Consider the following 17,405-nt stretch of genomic DNA (forward strand, 5'->3'; position numbering starts at 1 on the left):
AGAAAGATAAGTCACATTACAAGACAGCACAGCAGGAATTATTTGGATTTTAGCTTACTGCTCCTAATAACCACAGTACATTTTTGTCACGATACTTACATTCAGTTAAATTGGTCCTGTATATGAAATTCAGATTATAAGGCATTATCCTACCCATATAATTAATAGCAGCCAGAGAGACCTTTGCACTGTGAGCAGCATTTCAGTGAGGAGTCACAATTAAAATGCTGTTACATACCTGCTGCTTAAGGCTATCATCATGCTCAAGACATGACAGCTAGCACTATACTTCAGCAACATTCACTGCTATCTGAATCAGTCTAAACAAACTACGCACTGAAATTCCTTTTCCTATATTTGTCGTTGGAAACTATCTTGGAAAAACCTATTTGCTGTGCATGATTTCTCTTGCCAAGAGAAATGTTAAAATATACCATCAGAATATTATAGCAAGTGATGGGTACTCTGGTTTTGGTTCATTTTCACGGGAGTTCCAGAAGACTACTTCTACAGATGAAACAAGGGTTTAATAGCTACCAGGCACATACCTCTCTTCTATTGTTGGCTTTCATCTTCCAGCTAAGTAACTACCAGAGTGATAAACCTTAGGAAAACCTGAGATACAGCCTATAGAGTGGTTTTCTGAAAACCACGGTGCAGCAACTTAACAGATTAACCTGTTTCCCCAAAGGATTACTTCAACACTGCATTTTAAAACCTAAGGGCTGTCCTCTACAGTGCAGCGAGCACCACTGTTTTGTCCAGTCATATTGTGGCAGCTGTTCAGTTAGGACTTCCTTTTTTAAATTGTTTTTACTCACCTTTAAGTTCGTGATTGTCGTTTTATTTTTTTCCATTGAAATAATAAACTTTGCATTAAGGTCTTTCTCCCTGAAAAAAAACCAAGACTTGAATACGTTAGATAAAACATATCACAATCATCCAGTCATATTTCCACTCAACAGGTTGCTTGCCACAGTCAATTATCAAGTGAATTAATTTGTATTTCATTTTTTAATTGTTGTGACCAACGTTTATTTATTGCTATCTTTGAAGTGCTTGGGCTTGCCTCCAAATCCCTTCACCTAGGAACAGAGCAGCAGCTTGGGGAAACCTGTTTCAGAAGTTTGACTCTGCAAGTCAATTAAGTGGTTTGTTCTTAATTTGAAGTACTCTGATCCAAAGCCCAGTGAAGTCAATTATGTGGCTCTAAGGAACCACGAAACAGAATGTTACAAGATAAGCCCCAGCCTCTTACCACCATCCTGGTAGTAGCAGTTCCCATTTACCCATACAGCCATGGTAACAAGGACTAAATATTTAAACCACAAAACCCCAGTACCTTAAAACTCTTAGAAATGAGGTACCCAACATATTTTTTTAGCTGTGATACATCACGGCAGTGCAGGAGAGAGGCTCTGCTACCAAGGGAGTGTTACACAGGTTTGTTGTTTCCCAGAGCACAATGATTCCAGAATAAAAAAGTCCAGTTCTGCAGCAGTGTTTTCATGCACCTGCTTCTATTTCACATTAGCTGTTTCTGACTGTTTTCAAAACTATCATAAAAATCGTTAGTGTCTAAAATCATCATGTATCAACCTGCTTGACAGAGATAGGATTCCATTATATTTAGTCAATAAAAGTAATACAGGCTGCTCTTGAATGACAACCTTGAGCATAACACCTCCTGTGTTATTAAAAACATACACATGAAAAAAAAGAACCAGAAGAGGAAAACTGCTATATACACCATACAAAACATCACTCCCCAAATGCTAACAGACACGCCTGTTCCAAAACCATGTGTTAAGTCACCTGACAAACTGGTGTGCTCAACTGGTGCAAAGAAAAGCAGAGGGCTTTAAAGCAATTAAGTGCTGCTTTACCATATTGCATGGTATCACAGCAATTACTGGATATCCACTTGCACCAACCAAAAATGAAAAAGAGAAACTTCTTCCTTCGAGTAAGAGGAGACTCAAATTCAGGATTTTAGTGGGACATTTCCTTCCTTGTGGTGCACTGTATCACTGAAGTCTATGTTCCTCAGCTGACTGTGCAGCGACCCCCTACTCACATTCAGTTTTCCAGTAGAAATTCTAAGGCAAAGCAAAACCCATTTTAAATTCTACATTAATGAATAAAGATTAGGCAAAAAAAAAGTGCTTATTTAAATATCAATGCATTAAGTTATTTTCTAAGCTAATAAAATACACAATTGTAATAATTACAGTATTAATTATACAACTAAATTTAGATCTACCATAGAAAAATACTAGAGGCATGCCTTAAAAGATGCCTCTTAGTCATTTCCATGTCATCCTTAGTAGCTTTCACTAGGTCTACACTTAAGAGACTGAAAAACTAAAATACAGCTACAGGTAATAAACAGGAAAACAGAGAAGAAGTTTCCAATGGTATTTTTTAGTAGGAAATGGATTTTGGCATCACAGTAATGCAGCCTGTGGATAGCTACCATTCATCCTCCTTCCTCAACAGTCTCTAACTGTCTGTAACTATTTACTCAGCAAAGGTATAATAAGTAATGTGGCTCAATTAAATGGTCTATCTTACTATGAAAGTTTGTTTTAAATATAATTTGTAACCTGCTCCTCTAGGAAGTTTAGAAGGACTCTACGCAGGAAGAAGTTTGGGCCAGAATTACTGCTTTTTTGTCTGGATTTCTTCATGCTTCAGGTGTACGAGGGGAAATAATAAAATATGTTGATGCTTTCTTTCCCAAACCTAGCCAGCTCTCCATATTACAAAACATAAAGCTATTCAGTAATGAAAATTGATACAAAGTCTAACACCCATATATGAATTACACAAAATTCTGAGAAGCCTGCAGTCATTAATTTTCTGTGATAACACTGATAATAATATTACTAAATATTATTAAAGAATTAGGATTTCAAAGTGAAAAAAAAAAAGGCCTTGTAAAGCACTAGCCAATAAAAAAAATCATAAATAGAATTTTGCATTTTTGTGGGGGAAGGAATAGGGAGACGACAACCTGAATATGATCAGAATCAATAAGGCAACCTGAGAGAAGTGAAAAGAATTAACAGGAATCAAATGCTAAAGCTTCATTTTAATATGAGACAGCCAAGTATAATTTATTGTACACATAAAGAGTTTGAGAGGATCCCATAAAAAACAATTGCTTGCATGATGCCAGTTATTTCCAGGCACTCATTTAATGCTGTTCAGCAGAGGCTGAGTCCCTTTCAAAAAGTTTTGATTTCAAGTTCCACCTTAATTAAGGCTTCTGGCTGTAAACAGTTGTATTGCAGTGTTGGGTACCCTTCTGAGAACCTTCAGGGCTAGGAGAACCCTACTGCAACCAGCTACTCCTCCAGCATCCATAGGAACCACTAGGCCTACCTCAGCCCAGAGACAAGCCCCAGCCACTAACCAAAGGCTCTGCTTCTGCAAATCCCACCCCCCTCATCACAAAGCAGCGTAAAGGGGCCAGCTGACAAAACTAGTTCACAACGCTTTGATGATTTAAGAAAGCTTCCTTCCCCCCAAGCCCCATCTGCTCACACAGCAGTGCCTAGGGCCAGCCTCCCGGCTGTTCTTGCTGCTGTTTCATACACCACGTGGAATTCCAGATCACAAGGGAAGGACACTTATAACCCGTGATCCTGTAACCCCTAACCAAACTACAAAGTGATCAAGCAGACAACTTTCTTGGCACAGACACCAGAAAATACATCAGCCCAGTACTGTTATTAACCCTCTACTATTGCTAAATTCAGCTAGTCATCTAGCAATTAATTGCAATGAGGAGAGGGGAAAGAAAAAAAAAAAGGGAAAAAAAATCAGAAAAACTACTTCAAATAATACTGGCACTTTATTTAATATAAACAATATCAATATTTGTACCAAGATACACTTCAAAGAACTACTATACTTGTCCTGCAATGGGATAACTTGATAAATGGCTTACTTCAGCGAAGTTTTAATAATTTCTCTTCATCACAAGGGGCATCTGGGTTATGAAGAACTGCCCCAAACTGAAGATGATTCAGCAGCTATATCAAAACACGGCAGCTTCATGGAAGAAACTCCAACATAGATAACTCTGTCAAGTTTCTTTCTCTCCTTCCCTTATATTCCCTGCTTATTTTCAGGGCAAGGACCAGAGCAGTTTTTGCACCTCCATGGGCATCTAGTCGAAATCATACTACGGGTAGCCAAATATTAGCAGCATCTCCAGATTTTAAGGCAACTTTCAATGACCCCTGTTCATTATGTCACTTACCCAGTCCTCCACAGGACTTTCTGAAGATCCTCCCACAGAGGGAAGGGAGAAGAACATGAAAAAGCACTGTTACCTCAAATATAAATCAACAAGGGAAGCTTTAGAAAAATCCCTATTACAGACATGCAAAATGTGTTTGGTCTTTTTCCAAGTTCATCTTTAAGCTCCTTCCTTTAAGGTCCTTCAATGGAAGGTTCAGTTATTTAAACAGTGACTTTTTATTAATCTCTTCTGTATTATTCAGACACTAGAGCATTTATTATAGCTTATCCCATTAGAAAATCATGATACTATGTTTTCCATTAAATCCATGGAATCAGTTGTGATTACCATAATACCTGTCAAACATGACTCCAAAAAGAGAACAGAAAGAACAAGACACATTTCATTTGGGAGTGGGAAGGGAAAACCAAAAAGGACAGGACAGAAAGTGCAATCAGTTTTCCCAAACAGTGTTTCAAAAGACCAGTTCAGCAAACCTCCAAAGCTGCACAGACAAGGACACAAGCACCACCCGAACAACCTGCAGAGCACCTCTGTGTCAAAATAGAAAGAGGGTCTGTAAAATATACTCTTGGAAATTCACTTAACTGTAGACATCTAATGGAACATCTATTGGAAAAGGATTATACTGAAGAGCAGATAGGAGATTTTGTTTTTCAACTACTCAAAAACGTAGACCGAGCACTTGTAAAAGCAACTCAACCATGCTCAATGGCTTTTCTTTCCAGCAAAGTGCCTGCTACTTCTTATGTTCACATTTTAGACACAATGTTATGGATTTCCTGTTTTATCACCCTGCTTGTTCATCACCCTGGTGTATTTCTGGGGTCACAAAGTGAAAGCATGAGGGTTGCTTAATGACCAGGAGAATTCAAGGTAGATTTAACTGAAAAACAAGCACAAAGCATGTCACAGAAAGAACTTGGCATCTTCTTGTAGCTTGGTAACATACTAACTGTACCTTTGCCCTGGTGTCCATTGAATTACACAGACCAAAAACACCTTCCTTTGTCTGAGTAACTCTTAAAAGGGGAACATTCAATTCAACCGTATGCTTTAAAAAGTCAAACAAAAACCCTCCTACACAAATTCTTTGTTACTTTCTATAACTACAGGAAAAGTAAAGTTGGTGCAGTGTGAAATATCACACAATTTCTCTTTCCTATCCAGAGGTTTTTGTTTGGTTTTGTGGTTTTGACTTTTTAACTTCTTCACTGCTTATCAAATCATTTTGTAGAAAGTACTTTTTTTTAAATGTGATTCCATATCTAGGTACAGTTAAAAACCTAAATCTGGTGCCCTGTATATAAAACATCTTCATTACCCTTTGGGTTAAAGTAATTTTTTCCATAAACATCAATAACAAGTAGTTTCAATATAATGGTGGCTGAGTCCTAAAACCAGAACAAGTCAAGCAATCTGACTTAATCACAAGATTCTGGGAATCCACTGTGGCTTGAGTCACCGGCACTACATGATTACACTGTTGTTGTGGTTTAACCCCAGCGAAAACCAGGACAACTGTATAAAAGTCACAGTTGTCTCCATAGCAGGGCAATAGCCCAGCATATCCTGAGCTCAGTGACCCCATGCTGTTGACTGATATGGCTACAAGCCCATAATTAAATGGCTGAAGCCACGTTTACACTAATGTGGTCTAAAAGTTAACAACTACACATTGTACATCAAGCAGTACAACTGCAATCAGATGTCCTTTGGACTCTGAGGAGAGGTTCCTAGGTGGATCCCCTGATAGCTGGTAAGTGCTGCAGCCTCCCCCTCATTCAGGAGAGCTCTGCAGACTCTTTTACAGCTGCCAGTTTTCTCTGAAAAACACATCTTCATTACCTTCAAGACCTCTACCAAGCTGTCCAATCTGGCTGACGTCAGCCAACAGATTCAAAAGCTGCTAGATGAGACCAGACTGGCTGACAGACAGGCTGTACCATCTCTCAAGTTTCTCAAGAAGCCAGACAAGAAAACAGCAGAAAAAATGCCTGGGGACTGAAGTTAAAAGAAACAGCTTTCCATGGATATGATTGCAATTATGTCTCAGTAAGAGAAAGAAACTGTGCACATACTTGGTACTTTAAAAGAGTTTTTTCATAAAGCACATTTTGTGTGGGCATGAGGTTTTCTGTGATCAACGTCATCTTAATAATTTGCTAGTGCAGGCTTATAATGATACCCACGTTCCCTTTTGTGATACCAGTTTTATAAAAAGCATTGGCAAACTTGGCAAATAGTTAAATGAGAGAGTTCTGCTGCTCCCAGAACTTCATAGTGCAGCTGAAACCAGAATAACAAACCCAGTGACAGAGAATGCAGAAACGGGGAATCTTGTACATCTCATGAAACGGAAACATTCCCTAAGTTTATATAGTAGTACAGGCATATCAGTTCTTATATGAAGGACAAACAAAATTAAATGCCTTTAGCCATAAGAATAAATTTTACCAACAACACTGAAAGGCAGTAGTTTAATCTATAGCAGCAAGGCTCTCCTGGAAAATGAATGTACAGGTATCCTTGTGCTGTCTTCTGTCAAATGATATCTAGCTTTTGGAGGGAAACTATGCACGGTCATGGTAACACATACAGACTGGTCACAAAATTAAATCATGCACCTGACCTGCTTTTTAAATTTGTATTTTTAATAGTATTATAGGTAGACTTCACCATCCCACAACTCAGATCGGGTCTAGTGGGTAGGCACATAAGCAAATTTTTAAATCAACAGCAACAGCTGATTTGAAGAGAAAAAAAAAAGTTACTGTATCCACATATGCCATGGCCAATGATCGCATAATAACCTGAAAAATATTTAATCTTAAATTAGCAGACTACCTCGACAGCAACCTTCCTGCTTTGCCTGCATAGATGGAGCGTCAGAGCAGGCTCCGTAACGGTCTTACCAGTAGGGACTAGTCCTGCATAGCTAAGTTTCAAGATATCCACGTGTGAACCCCCTCTTACACATTTCCAATGACATGCCTTTACGAAAATGTAGCCCATCTTTGGCAGAAGCAACATAAAATATAACAGACACGACCAAGTTGATTTGAATGACATCCTGGAATTTTGTTGTAACTATCATGACCCTATAAAGTTTCTCTACGACTCCTGGATTTTATTCCATGTGATATTTTGCTTTTAATATCTTGTATCTTCTGATTTGTTCTTTTAATCCTGCTATCCCAAGTCATAAAGACAGTATTGACTTAACCTCTTGTGTACAGCAAAGCACGACTCAAAGAAATCAGTTTCCCTGCAGTGCCCTTGTCTTTTGGGGCAGGAGGTACTCAAATTAGAAATTCAGAAGAAAAAAAAATGTGTCTGACCTCACAGATCTATTAGCCCCTCAAGTAATCATCCATAAGGCTGCTGTTCTGTCATTTTTCTCCTCTACTGAGAAACATAACAAGCAATCTGGACTGAACAACAATTACTTCAGTTGTCCAAGTACAAATATATTTCAAATATATAAGCATAGAGGAAAAATGATGGGTGTACTCCAGGTTTCTGTATCTCACTATTGCTTTCTATTTATAGTATAAACTCTTTGGAGAGGAGTCTTCATAAAGCCAATATTTGAAGCGTCTGAGTCCTCAACAATAAGAACTTCAGCCCATCAGCAATTAAGATGTCGACTGCCACATACACCCTCCTTCTGTTAGATAACTCTGAAAAACCCTCTCTCAATAAATAACTCCGGCTTTGTACTCATAGCTCCTGCAAAATAGAGGACTTTGCTCTTCAATTCAGTCAGCTGTTCTTACCAACAATACCTGCCTTTCATATACTCAGACTTCTAAGAGTCTTCAAGTCCAAGAGCTCAGTTAGGTTAAAACAGCTGAGTGCTAATCCCATTTATTTCAAAACTAGTCTTAATTTCAAATAAACAAAGCCTGAGAAACCAACAGACTCACCTTTCTCTCACTTCATTTCATCCTGAAAGCTACAATACAGACACTCATTACCTTTTTTCTCTGCTGGTCTCAGGGAGCTCTCAACGAAAAGCAGAGTTCGAAAGTATTTTATTGTTCATCATTTTAGTGCTATAACATGCGTAGGTAACCTGGCAATGTGTTTGATAATACTGAAATAAATTAACTAGGAAACACTATTCTAAAACTAGGGGTTTAAGTTCAAAACACTTACGATTGCAAAGTTTTGGGGAGTAGAAATTGTAAATTAGGCCAGTTTAATTACGTTGCTCCTTAAGTGCCCATGCTGCCACTGTGCTCCAGCCCTGCTGGTACTAGAAGGTCTTTGTTCTTCAATGCTAGGGAGGGGGACAGATGAAACAAGGTAACGATTGTGACAAATCCCACAGGCTTGAAAAACTTCTGAAGCATTTGCAGTGAAGCACTAAAAAGGGCAGAAAAATAAGCACATGTAAGCAGAGGCTATATGTGGGCTTCCCAATCTCTGATGGTTTATGCAAGATTAAGTATCAGTCCCAGCCATTAACCAGTATTTTGCTGAAACTCCTTAGAGCTCCTTCTGCAGCAGTCAAGTCTGCTCCAGTCTTGCTCATCAACACAAGAGTAAAGCTCTGCTCTTGGGACTCTCCCTCCCTGATACATCTTGCTTGATACATGAAAACAGCAAGATCCCGTTTTAAAGACTGCATACCCCGTTTATTCTCTCTCCTGTGTATAAAGCTGTACAAAAAAACACTGCAGAGGAGGTTGGAGATAGAACAGCAAGTGCAGGAGCTACTTAAAAGTCACCCAGGTCTAGCCTCACCTTCCCATTCAAGCGAGATCGTTTCCCGTAACGACTTTCTTCAAAGGAATGAGCTCTTCTCAGCTGCCTGGGCTTTCATTCCCCTTGGGAGACTCTTCCACAACCTGCACTATCTCATTAGCAGTAATTCCTTAGCTACTGTTTAAGCTGATCCATTATGAGCTTCATTCCATTACTCCCAAGATATTATGAAGGAGCCATAACTAAACATTCAATTCCTCTTTTCAACATTTTAGCCTGCAAATATTTCTAGATTGCATCTCCTAATCTATTCCAGTAGCCATAACACATAGAGTAGACATGTGGCTCAGTATTTTTTGAATCAATGATTCCCATCATTTTTGTTAATCTTTTCCAACATACTTCAGATAATGAGGTTCCAAAAACAAGACTACGAGATATTAACCCAAGGGCTTGCTGGGGGAAGCAGCAACCACAGCATCAGTGTTTGGCTCTGCAATATATTTGCAGACAAGAACTGCACTGTGATTGTAGCATACTCCTATGTTCAAATTCATTGCTTCTAAGTGGAAGAACTTCAAAGATTAACCACAGAGGAAAAGGGCATAGAAAGAAGAGGAAAACAAGCAACTAATGTTCAAAGACCACATACTTCAGCACAGGTGAGAAACTCTAGAGAAAAAAAACACCAGAGGGTGCTGGCATTCTCTATTGCTTGTATCCCTGAGTTTCAGCTTGCTTCAGCGCTGTTGACATTTGCTATTGTGAAAAAGCCTAAGGAGAGACCAACAAGTTTTACTAGAATATCCTGACCTGTGGCATCCAAATTCCCAGCCAACCATCATCCTTGGTGTTGGCTTTTCTATTTGGCTTTAACTTCTCATTTTAGCAAAGGCCATACTCTCATTAGACCCCACTCCTTAACACAGCTGTCCAACATGGCATTTTACCACTCCTTAGGAAACACATGTGGCTAGACCATTTGCAACTTAAATACTTCAGGAAAGCAACTGTTCCGCTTCACATTTGCAATGTTCTCCATAAACTACTGAGTCAAATAACTTTGGCATTTCCCCCCCCCACCTCATGGCTGCTGCTTCTTCCATTCCTACATAACCAGGCCTGAACTATTTAATTACTACTAATTACCCTTACGCCAAAAAAAACTTAGAACTTAAAAACCATCTACTGTGCTACTATATTGATTATAAGATTTCCATCATGTCTTACTTATTCTTGCCACTGACAACCAACACTTTTCTGTAAGCCCACTGGGGTCCTCTCTTTTTTTTTTCCTTTTCTCATCCTTACAAGTTGGAGTCAACGCTCTGCTATGAGCAAGCTGTCACTTTTACTTCATTTGCTTCAAAAGCAAGTTCTCCAGCCTTTCCTCAATTTTTAAATGGTCTGCTTGCAGCCTTATAACACAGCTTACTACATCCCTTTGTCAAATATATGATCAGCGTAGATACCATTTAGAGGAGGCTCACAATACATAGCACCTCTGTTTCCTAGCAAACACTGCTAGCTCAATTGCATCTCCATTCCAGAACTACAGACAGCAATAACGATAGCCATAAACTATCATCACTGAGACTTTTATAATCTTTGACAGCATTTCTACATAATTACAAATGTTTATGTCACAATTTATTGTTGGTACCCGTGCTCAAAGAACACACGTTCTCACCACATTTAACAAGCAGAGCCCTCCCTAGCACCGGTCAGGTACCATCAAAACCAGGGACCAACAGCCCCTTCAGAACAGACATGCCTGTGTGTCCTACCCACCTCTCCTCTCCTCTCTCTCAAAGTCCTACACCTTAAACACATGGCCATACAACAATCATTTCATTTCACCTATAGGGAAACACGGAGCAGATTCTACACTTCTTTCCTCACAACTGAACAAGCACTAGATTTTTCTTGTCTCTCATGTCTGGCAGCCTCACTGTGCTGAGCTGCCAAGGCCAAATGAATGAAGCAGCCAACTGCTCTTAACCTTACCCGAGAACCTGGCCATACCCACTGGGTATCGCCAAGCCATTGCCAACCATAACCCACCTGTTATGCACATCTTCACTCAAGTCAGGTAGAAGGTAGTGATTATTAAAGAGAGATGACATGTACATTGTCACACTGATGCTCACTCTTCTGGTCCTCCCTGTACTACAGGGCCTGTCCTGAGAAGGTGTGCATGACCATACTGTAGAATAAAACTCTTCCTACTGTTCACTCCTTTTGAAGATGTGAGAGATAATAAATAGAAAATAAAACCATTTCTCAATGTACCTTACAAAACTAAAAACACTTCTAATTTCAGACTTCAAATTGTCTTAGTATCAACTTCACATGATCCAAGAACTCAGATCAGAGTCTACACCTTTATGCACTGGTACAAATGCTAATAACAGAAGTAGCACATTGATGAAGGTCCTTATATATACATATATGCACAGCTTACTTCCAGAGACAGAAGTGTATCTACTCTGAACGCTATTCCAAAAAGAAAAATCTGCTGGAGGTCATTAAATGGGCTCAAAGTTTTGAACACAAAATATGGCAAGGCGAAAAAGTCACATTCAGAACAGTTAGGTTATCTTGCCAACTCAGCATCAACATAGATTTTTATTGGATTCAGACTCACCCACAGATAAAGGCAAAGACAAGAGAGGTACACTCACCCCAGGTGCACCAGAGCCTCACCTATCCTTACAGATCTTTCAACTTCTTTTTATAGCAATGATATATGATTATAAATCTAATCACAAGCAGCATATTTAAAACAGAAGTTCAAAGAGTTAACATAAGAAATGGCAAACTCAGCTTGCTGATAAATGGCTTATCCTCATCGGTACTGTAGTTCAGAAAGTGACAGTATTTGCAACACTTGGCCATATTTAAGCTCTGAGTTCTGTTTCTGCTATCACTCTGGACACCTCTTAAGAGCAACAACCAACAATCAATGCTCAGAAACAGACACAGCAAAAATTTCACCATACACTTCAGAGACAAATACAATATTTAACTATGGGTGTCCTTGCTTGTAGTTACTCCATCTTTTCTTACTCTCTGTTACACTGATGTTACACACATTTTGTCAAAACACTCTATCTTTATAAATTCATGAAAATGAAAAATATACACAGTAACCTATATTTTAGAGACAGCAATTCATCATGAGACACCAATTCATTCCCCTCTTCTCCCTGCACTGGAAATTCTATAATATATTCTCCATGTATGTCTTTTGATTCTCTTCTCAATTCTAAAAGCATAGATAGTTAATTATAACTTTCATACTCCCATTAAGCTCCTACCTAAATCACTTCTAAACATTCGGAATAGAAAATAAGATTTCAGCTGGCTCTTCAGTGTTTACTTGTTTATCTCTTTTTGCTGCTACAAAAACACTCTAGTCACATGTTCCTTGTAAAATGAAACAGCTTATTTTATATCTCTGTCCTTTGCATTGCTATGTTAATTTGAGCTGTTGAAAACTCTGTTATTGATACTAAGGCTTAGATTGTGCAAGCAGTTATTTTTAAAGATAATATAATGTTGTTCCTAAATTTCCCAAGGTACTCTGACTCCTGCTCTGCAGGCAGAGGAGTTTTTTAGACTTACAAGCATAACTGAGAGGTGTAATAATGTAAAACCAAGAGGGCCAGCCTTGCATCTAAAGAAGAATAGTGCAGAATGTATTTGTGGATTGAAGTATCAGCATGGCTTTTAATCCAGACAAATCCCAGAGTCACATAAAAGTCTTGTCTAAGCAATAAAACATATTTTGTCTGTCTCCCCAACATCAATATAAAAGCTGCTAATCTTCATGTGGTAATTGTGAATGACTGTATAACCACGTAGAGCACTATAGCCACTGACACGTATTTCTGCCATCCCCATCAGTCACTTCTGTCTGGAGAGCAAACCTAAGAAGTATGTGCATGCAGGGTTAAAAATTGATCATTTAAAAATTAAATCAAATTGGAATTTCTATTTCATTATATTGGAAATAAGAACAGAGCTGTGGAAAACTCTACACACATCATTTAAATAAACATCTAAAAACACCGAGAGCACTGGATAAGCACAGGGAAGAACTTACTGCAGTACAAAGCCACACTCTGATGCTAGATGCATCTTCTGCAGGAAAGGACAGCATATGACCCTTGTTTAGTTTGTTCAACCAGTTAAATAAAATAATTAGTTTATGCAAATGTAAGAAAGAGATAGAAAAAGGTTCAAAATCAGAAAAAGCTTGTTTTCCTCTACTACTTCATGAATTAAAAGCCAAATAGAACAGAGCTATCAGATGTAAGAAACTGAGGGGCACAAATTTATTATCTGAAAGAATCAAGTTGATATTTCCTTTATTAAATATCAAAAAAAAAATTCTTATTTAGCATACTTCAGATGGTTTTAACTCACAAAAAAAAGTATAAAAGTGGTTTTCCTGAACACTAATTGAATTCTAGTTTTCATGCAGAGAAAACGTGACATAAAATGGAAGAAAGAAAAGATTACCCCCTCATTCTTCTTAAAAGACTCTGAACAGATGAACATAAAGCAATGTATTTATTTGAATTGTGCAGATGCAGTGCATAATACAAAACAGAGAGCCAGAATTAGGTTGGGCTTAACAGGATCCCAAATATCTCACACTGTGCAGAAGACAGTGACTAGTAACCAGTAACCCAAAGTCATCTGTTCAGTAAGTGAACAGAAAAGTGCCCCAAAGCTGATTACACTTCTCTGTAATCCCATCATTTTGCCCAGGAAACAGCCATTCTGAGGAACGACAGGATCTTGATGAGAAACTGCATTTTGTGGGACCTGATATGGGATTCTCCAGTCAAGTGCTCCAAATTGTAAGACCATAAATGAATGCTTCTAGTGACTGTTTTGGAAAATGAACCTTAGAAATAATGGTGACCGAAACCATTAACTTGGCAGTGGAAAATACATCAACCACCCAACTTCACCTCCCTGCAGATTTCCACTCAATGAAGAAAACCTAGTTCCCTGCCAGCTGGCAGGTTTTTAGGCACTTTACAGAAACATTAAAATATAAGCACAGACTGAAGGGCTGTCATTGCAGTTCAGCACTGAATGAGGGAAACCAAAAGATAGATGGAGACTCACCAAGTAACTGAACTTTCTAAGCTCTCACTCACAACTGGTTTCAAAGAGTAACTGTAAAGCCATTAGACATTATTTTTGTTATGTTATCCAGAGATATAGTCAAAAATCTCTATTGTAACCGCTGTGTAACACATTTTGGGATGTTAACTACTTTAAGAAGAATGTTCGAGGGCTTTGACAACAGCAATGAAATGCACAAATTCCTTCCAGGTCAAGTCAGAGAACAAGAAGATTAAAAATAAATCACAGCAGAAGAAAAAAGAAAAAAAAAAAAGATTTAAAAAAACCTAAAGTTTGTAATCTAAGCAATGGAACAGCAAGTAATCCTTAAACAACAACCCCCTCCTGATCACATGATTCATTCCAAGAGCCACATTCATGACTTATTACACAATTAGCAGTGCTATGACACCACACAGTGCAACTGCTCCATAATGCAGGAGTCTTACCAATAACCATTCATTAACTCTGTCTTCTCTAATTAAAAATGACTCATGAAATAAGCTGCATTATATGATTAAGCTTCGAACAAACCAAAGCAAATTTAGAGACACATACGAAATTAAACTTAACTCTATATAGTATCACATTAAAGATTTTGAAAATAAGTGCCACAGAATGAACACGTGATTGGAAAGTTCCTTTGAATGGGCAGAAAGGCCCTTCTTCCGTAAAACACTGCAACGACCCATAAAGGGGAAGGGAGCACAGCTGGGAGAAGACATGTACAAGGGAAGCCAATATAAGCAAAACATGATTACTACTCCTGGCTTATGGTTCACCATACATTCACTATTGCAATAGGAAAAGCTATTGGATCCTCTAAGGCTTAGGACCTCAGTTTTACAACATACAGCACGAGTTCAGCACTGACTGAAGGAGAGGAACACCACCGACGCCAGCACCGCTCCTGGGCTGCAGGACTGGGTGCCACACTGAACAGCAATCACACCTCTGAAAAAAATCAAGACTTAGAAGCAACATCCTATGACACTGAATCCAGCTTCCTGATAATGTTTATAAACATCAAGCAGCATCCCATAAACAGCAAGGTTTTAACAACTTGAACTGGAAGGCTCTTCACAGTTTGCTTATTTCCATAGTCAGACACTTATCAGTTTTCAGCATAAGTTTATTCACAGCCTACTCATTGCCACTCAGTATGCTGTGTCAAAGACAACGTTGATCACACCAGGCCTCTGCCTGCCCTGCTCTTAGGCTCGTTCTTTTCCATCATATCACAATTTTCATCATTTTCTAGGTATGCTTTGATCTAGCCCCATCCAAGTTATCCTCCCATTTGTGTTCTAGACACAAGGTCCAGTGTCATCGTCTGTAATATTCTTTTGCCACAACACTTGCAAACTTCTACTCACAATTTATCAGTTGGTGTTTCCACTGCCTATCACAATTACCAGCCCTTTTCCCTTCTGCCATATGCTTCCCATTTCCCTCTCTCTTCTGTCTCTTAGCAGGTCGCAGTTCTAGTCTGCAAACAAAACTTCTCTGTGCTACCAAAACACTACAAATAACAAGTCTTATCAGTACTTTAAAAACCTAAGCTACCTGTTCTCAGAGATTCTCAAAGGAAAAGTGTATATATAGAATCATTATAAAAATTTAAAAGAACCATATGTTAAACTCGGGGGGTGGGGGAGGAAGCAGGAGGGTGTAACAAGATTATTCACTAACCCTGACCTCTACCCACTTGGCTCCATCAAACTGCCTAAACTACTTGAAACAAATCTGCAATATTTTCCCCTTCCAACCTTCATCAACTTTATTTTCATAAGGTTTGTTTTTCCCCCACTGAAAACAACAAGATATCAACTGACTTTCAGAACTTGGCAATTATTTTTGTTTTTAAATACTTTAATCAGATCAAGTGAAAGGAAGGGTGGGAGCCTGATTGGCTGCCTATGCTTTTAAAACACTTTTCTTTTTAACTGGCTACATCATTCCAGAACAAGGGAAGAAGTAAGAGTACTGCCAGTAGAATCTGATCATTTTCTACATATGGTTCTTAAATTATTCCATTAAGTCTATCATGCACTTGCTTCACCAAAAAAAACCATTATTTATTTCCTTGATACATCTCAGGAAGTGGGTGATAAACGCTTGTCAATACAGTAAAGGGGGCAGACTGCCTCTTTTATACTTTCATCTTAAGTAGCCAGTTAATAGCTTTTACCATAGCGGCTCCTCCACAAAAGCTGCTGTTACAAATGAAGTAAACAACCATCTCTCTCTTGCTTTCAAGTAGGTAGAAGGGGTTGCAGTTTCTAGATGAAGTAGCTTGCTTTCACATTTTAGAAGACTGGCTGTACACCCTTGGCAGGCCCATGCCTCTCAATAGTTTCCTACCTTCACCGAAGTAACCTTTTCCTCATTATAAAAGGATCAGACAAAGCAACGCTTAAGACCATGAATGACTGAACTTTCCAGGAAGGGCCCGCACACCTTCCACCGCAACGGGGGAGCTACTCCACAGACTACGGGGAGGAGAGCCGCTCCCAGCGGTTGCTCCTGCAGCGCCGAGCCCTCAGCCGAGTGCCAAGCGGCCCCTGCAGTCCCAGGCGGAGCTCCCCCTCAGCCTCCACCGCTCTAATGGCTGTCACCGCCTGCACAGGTGGCACACGGAACCTGTGTCACGCACCCCCCGCCAGCGGCGACGGCGGCTCAGAGGCTGCAGCCCTGCGCCTGGGACGGCGCGGCACCTCGGGAACGGGGCGCGGGAAAGGCCGGGGCGGCCCCGCCACCGGGCCGCACTCACCTGCGGTTCATGGGCCGCACTCGCACGGCCACCTTCACCGAAGCCATGGCTCATCCCCGCCGGGCCGCTGGGGCTCGGGCCCGCACCTGCTCCAGCCGCCGGCCCGGTCTCGCCTCGCCCCGCCCCGCCTGGCCCGGCCCGGCCCTCGCCGCCGACCCGCGCCCCGTCCGCCTGCCCGCCCGCCGGGGCCGAGCGCAGGCCGCCCCCCGGCCTAGGCCATGTCGCTATGGCAACCCCCACCCGCCCCCCGTAGCGTCTTTCCCCAGCGGGCGGCTATGGGGGCAGCGCAGGGACAAACAACGGCGCAAGGCGCTAACCCTGCCGGCCCCGGCCCCGCCCGCGGCCCCGCTGGGGCGGGGCGGGGCGGGAGAGGGAGGGGAGGGGAGAGGAGAGGAGAGGAGAGGAGAGGAGGAGAGGAGGAGAGGAGGAGAGGAGGAGGAGGAGGAGGAGGAGGAGGAAGAAGAAGAGGAAGAGGAAGAGGAGGAGGAGGAAGAAGAAGAA

The 17,405-nt window shown here is 40.3% G+C and overlaps 1 protein-coding gene across 6 annotated transcripts in view; it reads right to left on the bottom strand.

The window, feature by feature from the left end:
* KIF16B (kinesin family member 16B) overlaps positions 1-17,043 on the bottom strand; it is a 145,731-nt gene extending 128,688 nt beyond the window's left edge. For all 6 annotated transcript variants that reach the window (XR_007506046.1, XM_049800520.1, XM_049800519.1 and 3 more), the window contains exons 1-2: positions 16,905-17,043; positions 822-891 (exon numbers count right to left, since the gene is read on the bottom strand). Coding sequence is in view for 5 of the 6 variants with exons in the window: in XM_049800520.1 (XP_049656477.1) it covers positions 822-891; positions 16,905-16,951 (117 nt within the window). In the remaining variant the exon portion in view is untranslated. The remainder of the gene's footprint in view (positions 1-821; positions 892-16,904) is intronic.
* Positions 17,044-17,405: the final 362 nt, after the last annotated feature.

The sequence above is a fragment of the Accipiter gentilis genome, chromosome 5 (assembly GCF_929443795.1).
Source record: "Accipiter gentilis chromosome 5, bAccGen1.1, whole genome shotgun sequence".
Taxonomy (NCBI): domain Eukaryota; kingdom Metazoa; phylum Chordata; class Aves; order Accipitriformes; family Accipitridae; genus Astur; species Astur gentilis.